This window comes from Phyllobates terribilis, unplaced genomic scaffold (genome assembly GCF_046119375.1).
Source record: "Phyllobates terribilis strain yellow unplaced genomic scaffold, ASM4611937v1 Scaffold_3__8_contigs__length_932513732, whole genome shotgun sequence".
NCBI lineage: Eukaryota > Metazoa > Chordata > Amphibia > Anura > Dendrobatidae > Phyllobates > Phyllobates terribilis.
In genome coordinates, this window is record NW_027362763.1 from 720,218,480 (window position 1) to 720,242,594 (window position 24,115).

Here is a 24,115-nt window from a genome sequence, read left to right on the forward strand (position 1 = left end):
GAGGTGCCACTGCCATATTTCACTCTATACTCAAGTATACAGCTCGGGGGGAAAGAACGCCTGAAGAAGGAACATGTTACTTCTTTTAACCACTTCATGGTTTCCGAACCCCGACGCAGTTAAAAGAAGCTGCATAGGACAGAACATGTGCACAATTGTGTCCTTTTTATTACATTGCTGTGCATTATGTTTCTTTTTTGAGGCTTTTTTTAAGGCAGATTCTAGGCAGAATCCACCTGGAAAAGACATCACGTGGACATACCTTTACCGCTTGATTAAGGATTACCGTAATTTTTCACAATACAATATCACAACATACTAGTAAAATCCCTGACAGGTTGCAATTCACATCACAAAAACTGGGCGGCCACATATAGCAGAAACGTCTCCCGACAGAGTATTAGAAATTATGTCAGGATATCTTGAGTTAATGGTATGTTACAGAACTTTTATTCTTTTTACCAGGTGTCAAAATACTAAAAGGCAGGTAGTTACTAACAGAGGCAACTACCTGCCTGTCATTGACCACTCCTGCCGGCGATTCAGCTGCTCCCCGTCAACACAGCAGCTCTCTCTTCCGGGTTGCTCTGTTGACAGGGTGTGACTGCCGACGTCATGCCGATTGACAGGCGGCTCTCCCACTTAGGCAGCGGGGAGCCGGCTGTAAATCAGAACGATGTCAGCAGTCCCGCCCCGTCAACAGAGCAGAGCGGTAGAGAAGTCAAAGCTGATGTGATGTCAGCAGAAGCAGCTGGATAGCCGGCAGAAGTGCTCTGTGCCAACAAAGGATGGCGCCAATCACAACAGGCAGGTAGTTAACCTGCCTGTTAGTGCTTAAAAAAAAAAAGAAAAGTTTCTAAACAAAGTCTCAGATATTCCCTTTAAGAGGAAAGGTAAGAAAGGATATATCTGCAGGAGACGGACTTTCTTGAATCTTTATGTAGTTTTAGACTTTTAAAGGCAATGAAAAGAGGTAATACTAAAATAATACTCGCCATATATTTTGAAGAGTTGAAAGTACATGTCCTCTCGATCGGAATTGAAAAGTTTCTGGGAGATTTCTACACACTTCTCCAACAAATCCACCTGTAACACAGAAACGACAAGAAGAATTTCAGATAATGGATAGGGAATAGATCATGTAACATTGGCATATAAGAGTGCTAACCTGCCCAAGCAAACATACATTCACTTAAAGGGGTGGTGACGGGGACAAAACGTTATTTGTAAAGGCTTCAGGTATAAATAAATGCTATTAAATAAATAACAGTAGTAAATAACCCTCGCTGATCCACGGCAGCTCCTGTTCTGATGATTACCTGGTTCTCACTGGTGTCTACTTCTTGGTCCTTTCTTGACATCAGAAATGACCACCTTAAAGGGGTTTCCACTACTCAGACAACCCCTTCTCAATCCCTGTGTTTTCCCCTTGTAAAATATTAACACTTATACTCGCCTCCGGTGTCCGTGCCATTCCTGTGGTGCCAGCACTGGCTCTCCTGGGGTTAAGGTCACGTGATCCCTGCAGCCAATCAGCGGCTACTTCACTCTCACCTCTTTTGGATGAATCACATACATCCGGAGAAAGTGAGAGATCAGCAGCTGTCCCTTTCTCCGGATGCATGCGATTTGTCTGAAGGTGGAGAGAGTGAGAGTGAAGCCAGTGATGATTGGCAGCAGGGATTGCGTGACAATGTCACAAGATCCCCGGGAAAGTCAGTGACCACACAGCTAAAACAGCACTGACACCGGAGGTGAGAAGGGGGACGATACAGCTGGAACAGCACTGACACCGAAGGTGAGAAGGGGGACGATACAGCTGGAACAGACTAGAAGGAAAGACTAGAAGCAATGGGATGAAACTGAATGGGAGGAGACACAATTTAGATATTAGAAAATAGTTTTTGACAGTTAGGATGATCAAGGAGTGGAACAGGCTGCCACGAGAGGTGGTGAGTTCCCCTTCAATGGACGTCTTCAAACAGAGGCTGGACAGACATCTGTCTGAGATGGTTTAGTGAATCCTGCATTGAGCAGTGGGGTTGGACACGACGACCCTGAAGGTCCCTTACAACTCTAACATTCTATGATTCTAACAGCACTGACACCGAAGGTGAGACATAGGATTGAGAAGGGGTTGCCCAACCCTTTAAGCCAGCCCCAGTCAGTGATTGTTTGAGCAAGCATCGCCAGCCATTTCCAGCATTTTATGAAGTGGGACTAGGAAATAGACATCAGCAGTGACAGGAAAAAGGTGTGTGCAGCAGCTGTGGTTAATCTCACAGAGGATAGCCTAACTGGTATACGACAGTTGTGAGTAGTACTAGATCTGCAATGGATGTCAACCTCTGACAGCAAGCAGAGATATTAAAAATCTTTAAAAGTTGAAAAACTTGATCTGCAAAAGTTGTAGAACTTTTTATTATAAAGTGAGACAACTATTTACATAAAGTGTGTAGAAGTAGGTGGGTTCTGTAAGAGTATGTCTATCAGACTCGAGAGCTGATCAGCAGCCATCTTTAACTTCCCAAACTTTCCTTCAAGATTTAAAAGGGATTGTCCATAAAAAAACAAATTATCAAGTATCTTTAAGATAAGCGATAGCTTATTCATCGGTGGTGGTCTGACAACTGAGAGCTGCACAGATCAGGAGAATGGGGGAACTTTTATCCTTATTAGAATAAGGTGGCAGTACGCATGCTCATCCGCCACGCCAATCATTGCTCATGGGGCTACCAAATGCTGCACTTAACCAATTCAGGCCGCCTCAGAGAACTAAGAGCGGCGCTCTGGTGTCCAACTTGCTGCTTAATTTTGTAATAGAGATAAAAAAATTACCCATTTTCTCGCTGCAGGTCCTAGTGGTAGGGCCACCCCTCCCCCATTCAGTAAATTAAATATCACTTATACTGTGGATAAGTGATAACTTGTTTTCACTGGACAACCACTTTAAAGATGACATCGGTGTCATATGACTGGAGGGCCCACCTAGGCAGTACAGATGTACTAACTAGGTGGGCACTAGAGAAGAAGCTGGGCAGCACAAGCGCCCAGCTAATATGGGAAAAAAAAACACAGGAAAAAGCTTTCTTCTGTAACTGAATCTCTATTTCCTATCGCAGGAAAAGCAGCATTTTAGAACAAGATACTCAAAGATATGGTGCCAACTTTGATTACACCCAGACAAATTAGCCCGGCTTTTGTAATTCTGCAAAAAAACAAGACCGTCACCATAATATAAATACTAAAGAAAAAAAATGGCAATAAAATAAAACCAATAGCACCCTGCTGGATTTGAGAGAATGTTAAATTCATGTAATATTTTTTTACTGAAGGACACTAGGAGCTTCCAATGGTGCTCACCTTAAGGCCGCATTCACACGGTCAGTATTTGTAAGCCAAAACCAGGAGAGGAACAATCAGAGGAAAAGTATAATAGAAACACGTCACCACTTCTGTATTTATCATCCACTCCTGGTTTTGGCTTACAAATACTGATGTAAAATACTGACCAAATACTGAACGTGGCCCAAAAGTGTCAATATAACCAATCCGACGATGCCTTACCCGATTCGTTCTAATGCAACGATCAGCAAACCAGCTCATCTTGCCTGGGTGCGCCCTCAAGCCGGGGGTCTAATGCAGAAGGGATAAAAAATAATACTCTCACATAATGCAGTCATAAGGAAACAGAGGGGAAGTTATTATTTTGTCTTACATGGCCATCCGCACAGCAAAATCATGATTTTAAAGAAAAAAATGTTATCAGAAAATGTTCAATAGACTTTTTAAATGTTAAATGTATTTTTTTTTTTAGACATTTCTTACATTTTTTTTTATATCACTATCTTTCCTTAAAAATAAATTGCACAGGTGAAACATTTTCATACTGACTTCTAGGTCTAATTTTAGACTTCTACTTCTTGATTCAGAAGCATAACAACCGCGGTTGCAGCGATCGCCGCTGCGACCGGGCCCGGCTAGTCAGGGGCCTGCCGATGCCGGCAAAAGCTTCAACTGTATGCGAGTCCGAGGACGCACATACAGCTGAAGTGTATTGTAGCGCGTGGGTCCGCACACCACAAATATGCTGCCGGCCAATCAGAGCCCAGCAGCTGACGTCAGCATGCATGTGACGGGAAGCATACAGTCAAAGGGTGCAACATACCACTGTGGCTGTCTATGGGGGTGCAGCATACCACTGTGGCTATCTATGGGGGTGCAGCATACCACTGTGGCTATCTATGGGGGTGCAGCATACCACTGTGGCTATCTATGGGGGTGCAGCATACCACTGTGGCTGTCTATGGGGGTGCGTGATACTACTGTGGATGACTATGGGGGCGCGTGATACTACTATGGCTGTCTATGGGGGTGCATTATACTACTATGGGGATGCATTATACTACTATGGCTGTCTATGGGGGTGCATTATACTACTATGGGGTGCATTATACTATGGGGGTGCATTATACTACTATGGATGACACTGGGGGTGCATTATACTACTGTGGATGTCTATGAGGGTGCATTATACTACTGTCGCTGTCTATGGGGGTGCATTATACTACTGTGGCTGTCTATGGGGGTGCATTATACTACTGTGGCTGTCTATGGGGGTGCATTATACTACTGTGGCTGTCTATGGGGGTGCATTATACTACTGTGGCTGTCTATGGGGGTGCATTATACTACTGTGGCTGTCTATGGGGGTGCATTATACTACTGTGGCTGTCTATGGGGTGCATTATACTACTGTGGCTGTCTATGGGGTGCATTATACTATTATGGATGTCTATGGGGTGCATTATACTATTATGGATGTCTATGTAGCGAGATGAAAAATGAAAAAAAGAATTCTCAAAATATCTATTAAATATATAAAAAAAAAATCTGGATAAGTTATTGGGCATAGTCACACGACTGTATTGCAGCCATATTTTCAGACCAAAGGTTGGGCCAGAAATTGCATCTACTCCACTAGCGTATTCTACGGTAATCTGAAAGTGCATAAAGGGGTATCGCGTAATCTTGCAAGTGATTTTTCATGTCTGCAAGAAAGCAGAATGTTTTTCATTGGTGTGATGGATCTGTTTTTCATCCGAGTGTTAATTTAACCATCTGTGTTTTTTTTTTCTTTGCATTTGAGAAAAACTGATCAAAATTTTCCAAGCTTCTCCTAACCACCGATCACACAAAAAAAAAATGGACAACATACGGATGCAACAATGATGGCGCCTTTGTACTGTCCATTTTTTTCCCCAGGACCCATTTACTTGAGTTGGCGAGGACAAGCTTATGCTTTATAGAACAGCAACGGCTAAAACCGCTCTTTAGAATAAAAATTGTACATTTTGCCCACTAATTATTTCTAATTTATTGCAGAGGCCTCAGAGACTACAACAAATAGCAGAATGACCCATACGGCAAACGACATCAATTCGAAGACTACAGGGAGTTTTTTCATAGCAGAAAAGGCATGGAGGGTGAGCGGCGGTAAACACAATTACGCCGTAAAAGTTGGTCTCACTTCATGCTAATCCTCCTCCCGAAGAGACAGGAGTTACATTCACTGACAACTTTCAATATCATCGCAGATTCAAATGCCAATGATCTAAAGAGCCGCAAAGCCGCACAACTTAATATACTAAATCTCCCTCTTGTTCCCGGCTGATTGAAAAAGGCTGTCATTGCAAGGACAAACGACGAGAACGCCAGATATCCTTGCATTTCATTTTGATATTGAGAACTGTTGCGCTCGGACAGGGTCTCAATCATCAAAAGAACATCTAGGTCAGATTAACTAAATCTCCTTGGCTTGCACAGCAGTCCATATTTGTAGCTTATCTCTTACATCTGAGTGAATTACAAACATCCGAGCCCGGCTGGCAGGCTGCATGAGAAGCAATCTCTCCCGTTCTGCGCTATACTTATCTAACTTAAGAGTCAAGTTCACCTCTACAAAAAAAAAAAAAAAAATCAATTCGGGAAAATTGCGTAGCTATCAGAAATGTATATATGCAGAGAACGGGCTGAATACAATTAAATATGGCCGGATCAGCAGCAAAGAGGAAGAGAATCGTCCCGCTTGCCATTGAATTCTTTTTTTATGGTTGTAACCTGGCTTTTTGACCATCATGGTGGACACATAACCTGCTGATTGCAGCCGACAGTTTTATTGCCTTCCACTCGTCTTCCCAAGCTTAATTTCTATGGACCAGAAGGATTCTTTAATAACGCAATCCAAAAAAAAAAAAAAAAAAAGTGTCCGAGAGCTCCTTCTATAAGATATCGAACTAGACTTCAGCTTTTATGGGCGTCCAAACAATTAAAAGGCATCATAATTCCCAACATGATGGAGCCCTACACACAATACACATTGTACAGTCATGGCCGAAAGTGTTGGCACCCTTAAAATTATTCTAGAAAATAAAGTTTCTCTCCCAGAAAATTATTGCAATTACACATGTTTTGTTATACATGTTTATTTCTTGTGTATAGTAAGAATAGAAAAAAAAGAAAAAAAAAAAAACAAATTGACAATTTCACACTAAACCCCAAATATGGGCAGGACAAAATTCTTGGCACCTTTCCAAAATTGTGAGTAAACTTCGCTTCAAGCATGTGATGCTCATTGAAAGTCACCTGTGGCAAGTAACAGGTGTGGGCAATATGAAAATCACACCTGAAACCAGATAAAAAGGGGAGAAGTTAACTCAATCTTTGCATTGTGAGTCTGTGTGTGCCACACTAAGCATGGAGAACAGAAAGAGGAGAAGAGAACTGTCTGAGGACTTGAGAACCAAAACTGTTGAAAAATATCAACAATCTCAAGGTTACAAGTCCATCTCCAGAGATCTTGATGTTGCTTTGTCCACGGTGCACAACATAATCAAGAAGTTTACAACCCATGACACTGTAGCTAATTTCTCTGGACGGCAGACAAAAAGTGATGAAAGGTTGCAATGCAGGATAGTCTGGATGGTGGATAAGATGCCCCAGTCAAGTTCCAAAGAAATGCAAGCTGTCCTGCAGGCTCAGGAGGCATCAGTGTCAGCGAAAACTATCCGTCAACATTTGAATGAAATTAAACGCTATGGCAGGAGCCCCAAGAGGACCCCACTGCTGACACAGGCATGAAAAAGCTAGACTGCAGTTTGACAAAATGTATGTGAGTAAGCCTAAATCCTTGTGGGAAAGCGTCTTGTGGACTGATGAGACCAAGATAGAGCTTTTTGGTAAAGCACATCATTCTGTTTGCCGAAAACAGAATAAAGCCTACAAAGAAAAGGACACAGTACCTACAGTCAAATATGGTGAAGGTTCAAACATGTCTTGGAGTTGTTTTGCTGCCTCTGGCACTGGGTGCCTTGACTGTGTGCAAGGAATCATAAAATCTGAAGATTACTAAAGGACTTTGGGTCGCAATGTAGTGCCTAGTGTCAGAAAGCTGGGCTTGTGTCCTAGGTTATGGGTCTTCCAGCAGGACAATGACACTAAACATACTTCAAGAAGCCCCCAGAAATGGATGGAAACAAAGCTTGGAAAGTTCTTAAGTGGCCAGCAATAAGTCCGGATCTAAATCCCATTGAACACCTGTGGAGAGATCTTAAAATTTCTGCTGGGAGAAGACGCTTTCACATATGAGAGACCGGGATCAGTTTGCAAAAGAAGAGTTGTCCAAAATTCCAGGTGAGATGTTGAAAGAAGCTTGCTCTTGCTGATGGTTATAGGAAACGATTGATTGCAGTTATTTATTCCAAAGGGTGTGCAACCAAATATTAAGTTGAGGGTGCAAACAATATTGTCAAGCCCATTTTTGGGGTTGTGTGTGAAAATTTTATCCAATCTGCCTTTTTCTAATACACACAAAAGGAAATAAACATGTGAATAACATCATGTGTAACTGCAATAATTTTATGGGAGAAATACTTCATTTTCGGTGGCTCAGTGGTTAGCACTGCAGCCTTACAGCGTTGGGGTCCTGGGTTCAAATCCCACCAAGGACAACATTTGCATGCAGTTTGTATGTTCACCCCGTGTTTGCGTCCGGTTTCCTCCCACATTCCAAATACATACTGATAGGGAATCTAGATAGTGAGCCCCAATGGGGACAGCGATGATGAGGTCTGTAAAGCGCTGTGGAATTAATGGCACTATGTAAGTGAGTGAAATATATATATATTTTCTGGAACAATTTCAAGGGTGCCAACACTTTTGGCCATAACTGTAGATCTAATATCCATCAAAGCCAGATTGCTGGGAAAAGAAGCAACAGGCTTGTTGGATTGTAACATGCCCAATCGTTTGTCCCCAGAAGAGATAAGCTGTTGCTAAGCTGGAGCCAGAAGAGCTATAAAACGAATAGTGAACACACACCTTATATAGGTTAGAAGACCCCCTCCCCCCCCCCCAAAACGCATAAATTATTTATTTTAGGTTTTTAAGAGTTTTTTATTGGGGGAGAAAGGAATAAGTCACTACCAAACATCTCCCAGGAGAACAAAAACAATCAAGTCAGACCACTAGAGCCTTATCTTCCCCGACATCTGTCAGGGAGGAGTCGGTAAGGCCCCCATACACACTAGATAGTTGACAAGACCTGCCACAATTCATGGGTCAGGTCTTCATGAACAAAAGAGTTGAGCAAAAAGATTTACCCGAACTTTGTCCAGCAGCCACATTGAAAGTCCGGCTCAGATCGATCGATCTCTATCTCTTTAAGGCCACGTTCACACGTTCAGTATTTGGTCAGTATTTTACATCAGTATTTGTAAGCCAAAACCAGGAGTGGAAAAATCAGAGGAAAAGTATCATGGAAACACGTCACCACTTCTGTATTTATCACCCACTCCTGGTCTTGCCTTACAAATACGGATGTAAAATACTGACCAAATACTGAACGTGTGAACGTGGCCTACCTCTCTTTCTCTCAACACAGTCAAGGAAATAAAAAGATCCAATGTGGATATGCTCCTTATTTACTTGAATTTTGCACAGGTAATCCAAAGATTACCCCAATGAGTGACAGTGGGGCCGATTCTCGTGTGGATTCACGGCAGCTCAAATGGCACAAATCAGGTGGTCATCAGACATTTCTCCGGCAAAAAGACTCATCAGATATAGAAGCAGAGTGTGAACATATCCTTAAGGATTTAATCGCAACTTCCGGCCAATCTTACTGTTCCTGGGCCCTTTCAGCCAACCACATGGGATGGAGGTGAACATATCCTTAAGGATTTAATCGCAACTTTCACCCAATCTTACTGTTCCTGGGCCCTTTCAGCCAACCACATGGGATGCAGGTGCTACTGCATAGGCGGAGTGGGAACTTTTGTGGGACAGTGGTATTTAAGTTCAGAACTGAAAATTTGACCCATGTCAATTAAAGCCTAGCTATGGCCACTCAAACCATAGCTGCTTAAGGGATTGAGATTCATGCTTCCACTAGAAATAACTAACTGGAAAAGAGCAACAGTGGATTAATAAGAAATAAAGACATTTTCTATAACAGCCCCTTTAAACAACGTGCTCCGCTCCCTTCCGCGCCTGTTCCTGCCATCATAAAGAAACTGACTTTGTATTGAAAAAAAAAAAAAATCATTGCTGTAAATATAACGGCTTGTAACAATAGGAAAGAAACAAAATACGCTCAATAGCATTAGCATAAGAACAAAGGGGATAACAAAGCGCAGAAAGCCTCCATTCTCACTTGACACCTTTCTCCAAACAACTGTTTTTTAAACATGTCACCTTATCAATCACATGAATTATTACCGATTGTGAGTGCCAGGCGCAGTCAGTCAATCACCAAGCAAATGGTAAGACTTGCAATTCATCAGCTCCCCCACTCCAATATTTTCACTAACAACATCAAGTGCATTTCCCTGTTGAATCCATAACCTACATAAAACAAAACCACTGCAGGAAAAAATAGGGTTACAATCACAAGATCCTAAATGCAGGAATTTTACCCTTGTAATCTCAAATTAAAAATTGTTGCACCGTCACAAACAAAAGAGCCAAGTACAATAAAGCACCAAATGTTCAAGGCAACAAACAGCCACATGGATCTCAGCAAACAGTAGCCATGCGAGGACGGACTAAAGGCCCCCAAAATACATTAGATGAAAGACTGCCGAACTCAGTCACTGTTGAACAATTGCTTGTTTGGACAATAACACCACTCCGAAATATCGCCGTACCCCGGTAAACATGTATGCTTGGCCCGTCGATCGCTGCACATGTATGGCTTCTTTACAAGCGCCAATGCATGCTACATGGGGAATGAGAAGTAGTCAACGGCATAACCGCCAACGTCTACAGCCATTGGCGACTTGGGTCACAACCGCTTCAAACAATGCGACTGGAGGAGGTGCCAGTAGTCAGACCCCCACGAGATGGCAGATTTATAGGCTAGGCTATCGCTTTTTAAAAGCTCTTGAATTTCGTCCCTTGACCTGATGCATCAGTCAAACGCCTAATGGTAGATTTCTCCAGGACAACAAATGGATTGAGTATTAAAATGGAATCTGTCAATAAGATAAACACCTCCTAACACCTCAAACCGCATATATGGGCACGCAGGTCTTTGAAATGTAATTTCGTCGACACCTTTATATCTTTTATCTGTTGCCGCTTTCCCGAGAAAACAGCCTTTTAATTCATGAAATGAGTAGTTAAGTGCTCCTGGTGTGACAGAGCACTTGTTGGGTCTCTGCCTCCCGACCAGCACCGGCCTTGTTAGCTTGATTACACGAAAAGAAATCAGACAGTGAGCTATGAATCAAGCTAAAGAGGCTGGTGCTGGGCGGGAAAACAACCTCAGGAGGCAGAGATGCACAAAGTGCTCTGTCACACCCAGGGAACATAAGGACTAATTTGCATATTAATTGAAATGCTGTGTTCTCGGGACTGCTGCAACAGATGGGATGTAAAAGAGTCAACGGATTTTCATTTCAAAGTACTGCATGAACAAATATACATAAAGATATAAAAGTTATACATTACTTAACAGTAGTGTTGAGCATTCCGATACTGTAATATCGGGTATCGGCCGATATTCGCGGTATCGGAATTCCGATACTTAATTCCGATACTTTTACAATATCGGATACCGGAATCGGAAGTTCCCATAATGCCTGCGCTCTGCAGTGTCTGTGAAGGATGACAAGTTGGATGGCAGCGCGATCCAGCCTGTCATCAGAATGCCATCCCAGCGGGGGAGAATTCTCCTGATTGTTTAAAAGCCGGCGGGCGGTATAAAGCCGCCGGCTTTTAAACAATCACACAGCCCCATACTGCTTCCCCGCAGCCTCCCATCCCGATCCTCCGCTCCCCTCGCCACCTCCCATCCCGATCGTAAGTTAGGACCGGGCGGGGAGCGCAGCTCCAAGGAGCGGGGAGTGAAGGACCCGGGCGGGGAAGCCGGCAGTGAAAAGACTTCACCGCCGGCTTTCCCGTTCTGTGCTGCGCTTTCCCGCCGGTTATTTCAAATGAACAGCTGAGGTATCAGGTGATGCCGATCAGCTGTTCATTTGAAGTCGCCGCGTTGCCCTCAGAGGGTTCATGTGAGTTCATGCTTGACTGCATGAACTCACATGAACTTTCCCATGGCCGCACAGGTCAGCCTCACCTCCCAGACCCGTCATGATTAGTGTGTGTGCGGGGTGTGTGTGCGGGGTGTGTGCGCGATGTTTGTGCGGGTATTCGCGGTGTCTGTGCGATGTGTGCGGGTGTGTGCGGTGTGTGTGCGTGCAGGCAGACATAGGCCGATGTGACACTACTACTCCCATCGGCCTATGTCTGTCCCCCGTCCACTCCTGCCAGCAGGATCAGCTCGATGGGAGCAGTAGTTCCCATCAGACTGATCCTGCTATTTAAATTGCCCTACTGTGTCCCCAATAAATGTTAAATACATGTCATTGGTGGCCAGTGGTTACCTAAAAGAAATTAGTTCATACATTACCTGTCCCCGCCGATCGCCACCTAAAATAAAGTAAAAAATAAAAAACTACACCTATACTCACCAAGACACCTAATTCCCCGAAGCCATCGATCTCCTGTAATAAAATATAAAATAATAAACCACAACCTTATCCTTACCCCTCCGTAGTAGTCCACGAGTGTCCCACGAAGATCTCCAGTTCAGAGCAGCCACATAGAATGTGACCGTTCTGAACCGCTGCCGCCGCTAGAATGACGGGGCCGTAAGGGTTCACCGGAGTTCAGGCAGCGCTGCTCCGGTTAGCTCCTTTACGGCCCTGCTGTATCGTGAGAAATTCCCACGGTACAGCAGTGCCGTAAAGGAGGTCTCCGAAGCTGCGCTGCCTGAATGCACTCCGGTGACCTCAGTCAGTGGCTCCCGCTGCCGGGAGCGGACGTGTTCCCGGCAGCGTGAGCTTACAGCAGCCATGCACAGCTGTCACCATCTCCAGATGTGACAGCTGTGCATGGGAGATCAGCGCAGGAACGTGGACAGGTAACTATTATTTTTAGTAAACTAAGAATTAAATAAAATTGTGTGTTTTATTTCAAATAAATTATTTTTTTCTGGGTGTAGTGTGTTTTTTCTTTTTAACACTTTGTAGGTTAGTAATGGGGGTGTCTTATAGACGCCCATCATTACTAACCTGGGCTTCATGGCAGCTGGCGCTGACATGAACCCCACCACTATTACCCCCTGCCACCGCACCAGGGCAGCGTGGAAGAGCGAGGCTAAGTGCCAGAGTAGGCGCATCCTATGGATGCGCCATTTCTGGGGCGGCTGACGACTGGTGTTTCTAGCCTGGGAGGGGGCCAATATTCATGGCACCCTTCCTGGGCTATTAATATCAGCCCCCAGCTGTCTGCCTAGCCTTTGCTAGCTATTAAAATAGGGGGGACCCCACGTCATTTTTTTGGGGGGGGTCCCCCATTTTAATAGCTAGTAAAGGCTAGGTATTCAGCTGGGGGCTGATATTAGTAGCCTGGGAAGCTCCGTGGGTTTTACCCCCTTCCCAGGCTTCAAACATCTGCCCCAGCCGTCTGCTTAACCTCCGCTAGAGACTAAAATTATGGGGGATCCCACGCCATTTTTTTTTTAAATAAATCCATTATTTTAACACTAAATGACATTTGAGGAGTTAATAAAGATGCAGTCCCTAAATTATTATTTATTTTTTAATTAATTTTTCCCAAAACTTTTGACGTGGGCTTCGCCATATTTTTGTATGTCAGCCAGGTACAGCATCCAGCTTCTATGAACGCGCCATTTTCCGGGGCGGCTGCGGACTGCAATTTTCAGCGGGGGGCAGAAAGCTTGGGCCTCCCTGCGCTGCAGATTCCATCCCCCAGCTGCCTAGTTGTACCTGGCTGGACACAAAAATAGGGAGAAGCTCCACGTTTTTTTTTTTTTTTAATTATTTCATGAAATTCATGGAATAATTAAGAAAAAAAGGGCTTCCCTATATTGTTGTGTCCAACCAGGTACAAATAGGCAGCTGGTGGTTGGGGGCAGCCCGTTCCTGCCTGCTGTACCTGGTTCCTACCTGTCCAGCCAGGTACAACAAGGCAGCTGGGGGCTGGAATCCGCAGCGCAGGGAGGCCCAAGCTTTCTGGGCCCCACCCGCTGCAAATTGCAGTCCGCAGCCGCCCCGGAAAATGGCGCGTTCATAGAAGCGCCATCTTCTGGCGCTGTACCCAACTCATCCAGGGCCCTGGTGCGGTGGCTCACTGGGTAATAAAGGGGTTAAGGCCAGCTTGGCATTATCAGCTGGCCCTAAGCCCGAAATTCATGGGGTCACGCCAATATTAGACATGACCACCATGAATTTCTAGTAAAGTATTTAAAAAAACACAACACCCAGAAAAAAGTCCTTTAATTGAAATAAACACACAATTCTTTATTGTTCTAAATTAAACCATACTTACAGTCACGCCCATTCCAGCTGAAGCCAACGACCTCCTGCAATAAAAGTAAAATAATAAAGCAACCTCATCCTTACCTTTCCATGGTTCCCACGACAGCTTCAGCTCTGCTACATCGAGATGACAGGCTGGACCGCAGCAGAACGCTGCCATCCAGCCTGTCATCCCGCAGACACTGAGAAGCGCAGGCATGCTTGCGCTCCTCAGTGTCTCGCTGTGACGGCATCCAGATGAGCGGAGGTCATGTCCAATGAACTCAGCTCACCTCATGCACGTCACTGACAGCGTGGGAAAATTCTCCTGCACTCAGCGCTTCAGCGTGAGAATTTTCCCACGCTGTCAGTGACGTGCATGAGGTGCGCCGAGTTCATTGGACATGAACTCGGCTCATCTGGATGACGTCACAGAGAGACACTGAGGAGCGCAAGCATGCCTGCGCTTTTCAGTGTCTGCGGGATGACAGGCTGGATGGCAGCGTTCTGCTGCGGTCCAGCCTGTCATCTCGATGTAGCAGAGCTGAAGCTGTCGTGGGAACCATGGAAAGGTAAGGATGAGGTTGCTTTATTATTTTACTTTTATTGCAGAAGATCGTTGGCTTCAGCTGGAATGGGCGTGATGGTAAGTATGGTTTAATTTAGAACAATAAAGAATTGTGTGTTTATTTCAATTAAAGGACTTTATTCTGGGTGTTTGTGTTTTCTTTTAACTTTGACTATGGGGTTAGTAATGGGGGTGTCTTATAAACGCCTCTCCATTACTAACCTGGGCTTGATGTCAGCTGGCATTATAAGCTGACATCAACCCCAACCCTATTACCCCCTGCCACCGCACCAGGGCAGCGTGGAAGAGCGAGGCTAAGTGCCAGAATTGGCGCATCCTATGGATGCGCCATTTCTGGGGCGGCTGACGGCTGGTGTTTCTAGCCTGGGAGGGGGCCAATATTCATGGCACCCTTCCTGGGCTATTAATATCAGCCCCCAGCTGTCTGCCTAGCCTGTGCTAGCTATTAAATTAGGGGGGACCCCACGTTATTTTTTTTGGGGGGTTCCCCCATTTTAATAGCTAGTAAAGGCTAGGTATTCAGCTGGGGGCTGATATTAGTAGCCTGGGAAGCTCCGTGGGTATTACCCCCTTCCCAGGCTTCAAACATTTGCCCCAGCTGTCTGCTTAACCTCCGCTAGAGCCTAAAATTAAGGGGAACCCCACGCCAATTTTTTTTTTAATAAATCCTTTATTTTAACACTAAATGACAAGTACAGTAATCAACACTGTCACTGTACTTCATATATATGTGACTGACATGTTTCTATCTATCTAATCTGTGTGTGAAGCTCTATTCTGTCTGTTATAAATTGTCGGGTACCGCTGCTGAATTGCCGGCCGGCTTTTTTAAAGAGACGGTGCACGAAAACACTAATATTTTTTTTAATAAATCCTTTACACTAAATGACAAGTACAGTAAGCAACACTGTCACTGTACTTCATATATATGTGACTGACATGTTTCTATCTATCTAATCTATGTGTGATGCTCTATTCTTTCTGTTGTAAATTGTCGGGTACCGGTGTATGCCGCTGATGAATTGCCGGCTTTTCATGTCATTCTACATTATTCTTAGTTGTTTTACTTCATGTAGAATTAACCTACAAGGAAAGAAAGGGTTTATTTTCATTCCGATATTTCTGTCCCATTGACTTGCATTGGTTTCCGGTATCGGAATCGGCGATATCCGATACTTTTTGGGTATCGGCCCGATCCAATCCGATACGATATTTCCTGATATCGGAAGGTATCGCTCAACACTACTTAACAGACAATATTTTGGAGGCCCACCAAATTTCAGCAGGACAGAGGGACTAATATGTATGGACATCTTTGAATCTGGGCAGATGCAGCGAGCAGTAAAAAGAGAGGTAGACACCAGAACAAGGAGCAGAGGCCATCTTTGTCAGTGTGAACAGTGAACGCAGTCAACCTGCACAAACTGTGAATGCAGTGCTCACAGTCAGCCAGCACAAAAACTGAACACTAAGAAAGCAGTCAGCTCTCTTATAGCCCAACTGGCCAGGGACGGCTCTCTTATAGCCCAACTGGCCAGGGACGGCTCTCTTATAGCCCAACTGGCCAGGGACGGCTCTCTTATAGCCCAACTGGCCAGGGACGGCTCTCTTATAGCCCAACTGGCCAGGGACGGCTCTCTTATAGCCCAACTGGCCAGGGACGGCTCTCTTATAGCCCAACTGGCCAGGGACGGCTCTCTTATAGCCCAACTGGCCAGGGACGGCTCTCTTATAGCCCAACTGGCCAGGGACGGCTCTCTTATAGCCCAACTGGCCAGGGACGGCTCTCTTATAGCCCAACTGGCCAGGGACGGCTCTCTTATAGCCCAACTGGCCAGGGACGGCTCTCTTATAGCCCAACTGGCCAGGGACGGCTCTCTTATAGCCCAACTGGCCAGGGACGGCTCTCTTATAGCCCAACTGGCCAGGGACGGCTCTCTTATAGCCCAACTGGCCAGGGACGGCTCTCTTATAGCCCAACTGGCCAGGGACGGCTCTCTTATAGCCCAACTGGCCAGGGACGGCTCTCTTATAGCCCAACTGGCCAGGGACGGCTCTCTTATAGCCCTACTACCCCGGGGACAGTTCTCTTATAGCCCTACTACCCCGGGGACAGTTCTCTTATAGCCCTACTACCCCGGGGACAGCACTCTTATAGCCCTACTACCCAGGGACAGTTCTCTTATAGCCCTACTACCCCGGGGACAGCTCTCTTATAGCCCTACTACCCAGGGACAGCTCTCTTATAGCCCTACTACCCAGGGACAGTTCTCTTATAGCCCTACTGGCCAGTCTGTGCATTGCAGTCTGTGCATTGCAGTCTGTGCTCGAACCATGTCTGCATGAGCCCTTACAATTACAAGTGGTCCTTTGAAGTCAACCATAATGCTGATTTTGCCCTTGGTGAAACCGAGTGCGACACCCCTGCCATTGACCATCACAGGTACAAGTGCCATATGAGAAAACCTTGGAGAGCACTCGTATGCGAAAAACCGATTTCTGAATGAGGTCTAAAGAGGATGCAGCGTTGGTGTACCAATTTTTGCAGTGGCGGAGGGTTGCTAATTTTTCCCTGCACACCTGTTCTGTGACCTAGGCCTGCTCAGTCAGGCAAGGCACAACAGTACTAAGTAAAATCAGTTTACTGCTATACCAGCATTGCTTCTTCTTTATTCTCCATCTTGGAGGGGTTTTCACAAGTTAGACATCCACCAATCAAAGTAATGACCTATCCTAGTGGTTTGCAATAATTTTATGTTATAGTTAAATCCCTTTTAGCCGATGTACAAGAGACTATCACAGGGAAGCAAAAGAATTACCATTAACGTACCAATCATATTATACCAATTATCAGACGTCCATATTGAAAATAAGAAAAATCCTTTTAACTAAAGCTCTGTTGTCTTATAATTGAATGTCCCGGTACTTTCTAAATGCCCTGGGAAGACGGGGAAAAGACACAATTACAAATCCAAACATTGTGCCAATAACACCATGCCCCTTAGAAAAAAATAACCCAGGAGAAAAAAAAAAAGTTTACGAGGGACATAATTACTCTCCGGGTGCCCTCTCCGCAGCTTCTCTTTTGACTTATCAATTTCAGGAAGGAAAATTTCAATCAACTCCCAGATAAAATATACTAAGCCCTAGCAGACCAAATTTGTCACCTACCCCTTCCTATAAGCTGCTTACAACAGCGGGAGGGGACAATGAAAATAAAAGACAAATAGGAAAAAAAAAAAAAAAAAGGATTCCCGGTAAATGAAAATGCCAAACGTTAGCAGACAGCACTTGGCTGATTAACTCGAAGACAAGCGCGCCGGCTAAATCTTAGCAAGGACGGACGCAAATTAAATTCCAGAGCTTTTAAGTACAAGAAAGAATTCCTTAGCTTGGAGGATTAAATAACTTTACACCCAGGAATGCTGCTATAATTTAATTGTTCCACGATTCAAGATTTATTATGAAAAATATTCGTATTTTCTTCCTTTCAGTCTGACCACGATGAGCCAAGGAGACAGATTCCAGATCTATAATTACACTGATAAAGGCACACTTAAGTCGCCGGCCAACTAAGCCTGTCCTTTGGTGTTTTTATATTTCCAACCTTCCCATTATTAAAGCTATATTCTATTAATATGAATCAGAGGAGGCGTAATTAAAGGTTACCATAATACACGTCTTCCAATTAAGCATGGCCGCTACGTGACACGGTGATTAGAGGAGTGCAGTTACCAGACTCACCTCGGCAATCTTCTCGGCCTCGCTGTATTTTCCAGCTCTGATGAAGGCAAAGAAAAGTTCATGGAGCATCGACTGCTCACCCATAAAGTCACTTAAGCGGTCCACGGCTGTTGGAAAAATAAAAAAGGTTATATTGTTGTCAGATTTAGATTACTTGATCCAGTCTCTAGAACCACAAGCGCTGGTTACATGGCACAGAGAAAAATAACACAGAGGGCTACAAAAGGTTATAAGCAAATCTTCAGTTCAGGCTACAGCCTTCTACCTTTATGGTTAACAGTAAAGAGGAGGAAACGGAGTTCAAAATGGTTTTCAAAGGTAATAATGTTTATTAGATATCTTTAAAAAGAGAAGTGTGTGACAAAAACAATTAGACAGTAAGTCCACCATAAGCAGCCAACACCACATGAAACATAATATACAGTATATCTAGCACGTGCCAATGTGGCAGGCAGCCCTCCTACAAAAACCCATGGCAAATATATTGCAAAGTGCCCAAAAAGCCAGTAGTCAAGGAAAAAATTCCTTTGAGGAAGAGGGGGTAAGCCTTACCGCTGTGGGATTGAGAGCTCAGATGGACAGGAGTGGAGGATGCAAAGGAGCACGACGAGCATTTTGTGTTTTTCTGGTGACGCTTTCTTAAGTCTCCTGTCTCCCTGCAGCCTCCAGTATTTGTTACCAGCTTCCTGGTTTCCTGTCTCACTACAGCCTCCAGTACCTGCTACCAGCATACTGGTCTTCTGTCTCCCTGCAGCCTCCAGTACCTCTGCTACCAGCTTCCTGGTCCCCTGTCTGCCTGCAGCCTCCAGTACCTCTGCTACCAGCTTCCTGGTCTCCTGTCTCCCTGCAGCCTCCAGTACCTGTTACTGCTTCCTGGTCCCCAGTCTGTCTGCAGCCTCCAGTGCTTCGGCTACCAGCTTCCTGGTCTTCTGTCTGCCTGCAGCCTCCAGTACCTGCTACCTGCTTCCTGGTCCCCTGTCTGCCTGCAGCCTCCAGTACCTGCTACCTGCTTCCTGGTCCCCTGTCTGCCTGCAGCCTCCAGTACCTGCTACCTGGTCCTCTGTCCGCCTGCAGCCTCCAGTACATCTGCTACCAGCTTCCTGGTCTCCCATCATGGCCATTGTGCACACAAATTAAAATAAAGAAAAAAAAATTGATTTTTTTTTTGTAACTCAGACAGAAACCAATCCTGACAATGTATTGTCTGTAAAAGTTTAGCCTCAAACTTTAGTGACATCTACCTAGCAGCGGTTATTTCCTCGCAGTCCGTCCGCTGTACAATTGACTTATCAAAGAGCAGGATTTGCTTTTAAGCTTTCAGAAAGCGGTTCAAGAGAATGATTTAGTTAAAAAAAAAAAAAAAGGCTGAGCGGTAAAAGTGGAGTGCTCACCTTTTTTTCCCCCCTTAATCACACACATTCATGCAGTCATAGGGAGGAATGAGAAAATCGCTGTGCCCACAGCAGTACATGTTCCCAAATGAAAAGGTGATTCTCAATTACAGATCAATTACAAAATGTACGGCTATTATCCACAAAAGCCGCGGAGAGTGTTCGTCTAAAGGGTCCGGGAGTAAGAATGAAAGTACGGTCCCTGATGCTTTAATTTATTATCCATGAAAACATGGGAGGGCACCGGGATAACATTGTGAGCATAATACCTGTCATTCATTAGGCTTTGTTGAAATGTCTGGACTAACTGTGGACTCTTTGGATTAAAAAAAAAGGCAGCTCAATGGGAAGGCTTGTAATTAAATGCTTAGGTTAGCTAAATGTACTAAGTGCTACAAAAAGCTTCCCCCCCCCCCTTTCCTAGGTTTCTCATATAAACATTTTCTTTGTAAAAAATGGATTCAGAGCTCACAGATTGGAGATGTCCAAGCAGCAGTGAGATGACATGAATAAGGCATTGTGAGCCGATACAATGCACATTACACTCGGGCTCCTGGCAATGTCTGGGAATGACGACTTCGATTGTACGAGAAGAAGAGGAGGAGGGGTACGGACACGTCTCAGAAGGGACACCGTATATCAGGCATGCAAATTAATATTGAAAAAATGAGAAAGAGCTCAAGCAGCTTAATAGCAAACACGGTAATTTATGTTTATGCTCCGGACAACATGAGGCAAACAATGGCGCACGTTGGTCGTAACTGATTGTTGTGCTACATTGGCCAATGCATAGACCAAGGATGTCAAACTCAAACACACAGAGGGCCAAAATTAAAAATTTGGACAAAGTTGCGGGCCAACGAGTATACAGTATAATGGGCCCCACATAGTCCTCCATACAGAATAATGGGCCCCACATAGTCCTCCATACAGAATAATGGGCCCCACATAGTCCTCCATACAGAATAATGGGCCCCACATAGTCCTCCATACAGAATAATGGGCCCCACATAGTCCTCCATACAGAATAATGGGCCCCACATAGTCCTCCATACAGAATAATGGGCCCCACATAGTCCTCCATACAGAATAATGGGCCCCACATAGTCCTCCATACAGAATAATGGGCCCCACATAGTCCTCCATACAGAATAATGGGCCCCACATAGTCCTCCATACAGAATAATGGGCCCCACATAGTCCTCCATACAGAATAATGGGCCCCACATAGTCCTCCATACAGAATAATGGGCCCCACATAGTCCTCCATACAGAATAATGGGCCCCACATAGTCCTCCATACAGAATAATGGGCCCCACATAGTCCTCCATACAGAATAATGGGCCCCACATAGTCCTCCATACAGAATAATGGGCCCCACATAGTCCTCCATACAGAATAATGGGCCCCACATAGTCCTCCATACAGAATAATGGGCCCCACATAGTCCTCCATACAGAATAATGGGCCCCACATAGTCCTCCATACAGAATAATGGGCCCCACATAGTCCTCCATACAAAATAATGGGCCCCACATAGTCCTCCATACAAAATAATGGGCCCCACATAGTCCTCCATACAAAATAATGGGCCCCACATAGTCCTCCATACAGAATAATGGGCCCTACATAGTTCACCATATAGAATAATGGGCCCCACATAGTCCTCCATACAAAATAATGGGCCCCACATAGTCCTCCATACAAAATAATGGGCCCCACATAGTCCTCCATACAAAATAATGGGCCCCACATAGTCCTCCATACAAAATAATGGGCCCCACATAGTCCTCCATACAAAATAATGGGCCCCACATAGTCCTCCATACAAAATAATGGGCCCCACATAGTCCTCCATACAAAATAATGGGCCCCACATAGTCCTCCATACAAAATAATGGGCCCCACATAGTCCTCCATACAAAATAATGGGCCCCACAGTCCTCCATACAAAATAATGGGCCCCACAGTCCTCCATACAAAATAATGGGCCCCACATAGTCCTCCATACAGAATAATGGGCCCTACATAGTTCACCATATAGAATAATGGCCCCACATAGTCCTCCATACAGAATAATGGGCTCCACATAGTCCTCCATACAGAATAATGGGCTCCACATAGTCCTCCATACAGAATAATGGGCTCCACATAGTCCTCCATACAGAATAATGGGCCCCACATTAGTCCTCCATACAGTATAATGGCCCCACATAGTCCTTCATACAGAATAATGGGCACCACATAGTCCTCCATACAGAATAATGGGCTCCACATAGTCCTCCATACAATATAATGGGCCCCACATTAGTCCTCCATACAGTATAATGGCCCCACATAGTCCTCCATACACAATAATAGGCCCAACATAGGGGTGGTGGTTTTGGTATCGTGGGCCATAATAAAACCACCCTGCAGGCCAGATTTAGCCCACGGGCCAGAGTTTGACATGTATGGCATAGACAAAGTATTATTAAATGTTTGCTCCATTACTTTCTTTTTTTATTAATGACATACCCCCATACGAGTCCCTCACCAATCAGCTGTTCTTGGTGTTGTCTGCGGTTAGATATCAGCAGCTGCGAAATTGAACGGGACAGCACCATCATCTGTGTAGTGGACGCGGCTGGGTACTTCACATCGAATGAATAGGAGCGGCTCTGCAGTACCCTACAGCAACCACTACACAGATTATGGCGCTGTACTGTTGAGCTCTGCAACTACTAACATTCAGCTGCCGGCAAACCAAATACAGCTGATCAGAGGGGGTGCTGGGTATCGGACCCCCAAACCGATACTTTTATATTGATCAATAAAAGCAGTGGAGCAACCCTATAAATCCACCTCCCTCATAGTAAATGCCTATTGGATAAAGCTATCGTGTAAGTCGACGTCTGACCCTATAACGCAGTGTCCAGTCCACAAGAGCCACCAACAGATCAGGTTTTTCAGGTTTTCCTTAGTATTGCACAGGTGATGGATTTATCACTTGTACAATACTAAGGAGATCCGGAAAACATGACCTGTTGTGGGGCCTTCAGGACTGGAGTGGAGGAACACAGCTTTACAAGCCTTTCCGATGCAAGCCAAACCAGAGTCTTCACCAAGAGGCAAAAAAGACACCCATTTGTAGATTGCTGATTAGGGGTTACTGCCCCTCATTAGTGCAGAACTCGTCAGGGTTAGAGGGCTTTTTTTTCTGTAAAGGAGACAGGGCTATAACCCGGACAGACTGGTCTACACCCAATATGTATTCCCATAACATATATCCAAGAATATCAGATATTTATGGCTGCTGCGGAGGTAAGGCAAGGGCCCGCGGAGGTAAGGCAAGGGCCCGCGGAGGTAAGGCAAGGGCCCGCGGAGGTAAGGCAAGGGCCCGCGGAGGTAAGGCAAGGGCCCGCGGAGGTAAGGCAAGCGCTGCACAATGCACGCCCTGCCTTTCCATTGCTGTAAAACGGACCAGCAAGAGAGGACACGCTTGGTATATCCTTAGTCATAGGCTTATTAAAGGACCAGACATTGGTAGCTTCCTCCAATAGGTGGCACTAGAGAGCGCTCTTCTTTCTTCTGGAGGAGAGCTAATTTGCATACCTTTGCCCCATGAAGCACTGCCTGGTCTGTAAAACGTTCTACACCTTCCTATACCTGGAGATCTCCACAGAAACATAACACCGTATCCTACATACAAAAATTCTTAGCAAATTGGTAAGCAATTATAACAATAAATACATTATTATTCCGGTTTTGGATCCTATACTCACCTTCTTTAAGCAAATCTGTTTCTCCTTTCTCCACCAGAAGGCTCAGCACATCATGCAATAGAGGGGCACACTTGTACTTTTCAATGCAGTCCGTCATGACATTCAGGGAGGACGACAGATCAGCCCTGTACCGAAAAAGGAATAGAATAAAAAAAAAAAAGAACACCACAAGTAAATCTCCGGTCATGGAGGTAAGACAAGACAGATGATTATCAATGGAAGAGTCATGGAAACTCCAGCGACATGGATGTGTTTTGTAAACTCCTGAATAATGGAGACATCCATGAATCCCACTAACGTCCATGGATATTATAAGATAACTGCAGCAATTCACTTTTTCTGCTGAAGAAATTCAGCTTTTTGTGTCCCATTACATTAGGAACCAGCAAGGACGCACTTCATACATAACAATGCTGAGCTCATGTAACATCGTGGCGGGAAGTTTTGCATACACCCTCATGCCTAAAACTTGCATCAGTTTCGGTCCGAGTGTGATCCATGAAAATATCGGATCGCACTTGGACCAATGTTATTCCATGAGGTCGTGCACATATCCGTTTTAATTCCTTGGACCAAGTGCACGATTTGCCTGCGATCATCAGATCGCATTTGGCCATCCAAGTCTATGGGTCCGTGGAAAAACATGGAACCGAACTCTGATGACATCCAAATGAAGTCTGATTTTGACGGACTGACAATCGACAAGATGGAGAATGTGTTTTGTTTTTTTTATTTTCCACATGAAA

General features: G+C 44.8%; 1 protein-coding gene across 1 annotated transcript in view; it reads right to left on the reverse strand.

The window, feature by feature from the left end:
* The window catches only part of LRPPRC (leucine rich pentatricopeptide repeat containing), a 146,030-nt gene that overhangs the window by 37,493 nt on the left and 84,422 nt on the right, over positions 1 to 24,115 (reverse strand). The window contains exons 24-27 of the mRNA XM_073672042.1: positions 23,370 to 23,494; positions 18,214 to 18,320; positions 3,568 to 3,636; positions 996 to 1,086 (exon numbers count right to left, since the gene is read on the reverse strand). Of these exons, the coding sequence (XP_073528143.1) occupies positions 996 to 1,086; positions 3,568 to 3,636; positions 18,214 to 18,320; positions 23,370 to 23,494 (392 nt within the window). The remainder of the gene's footprint in view (positions 1 to 995; positions 1,087 to 3,567; positions 3,637 to 18,213; positions 18,321 to 23,369; positions 23,495 to 24,115) is intronic.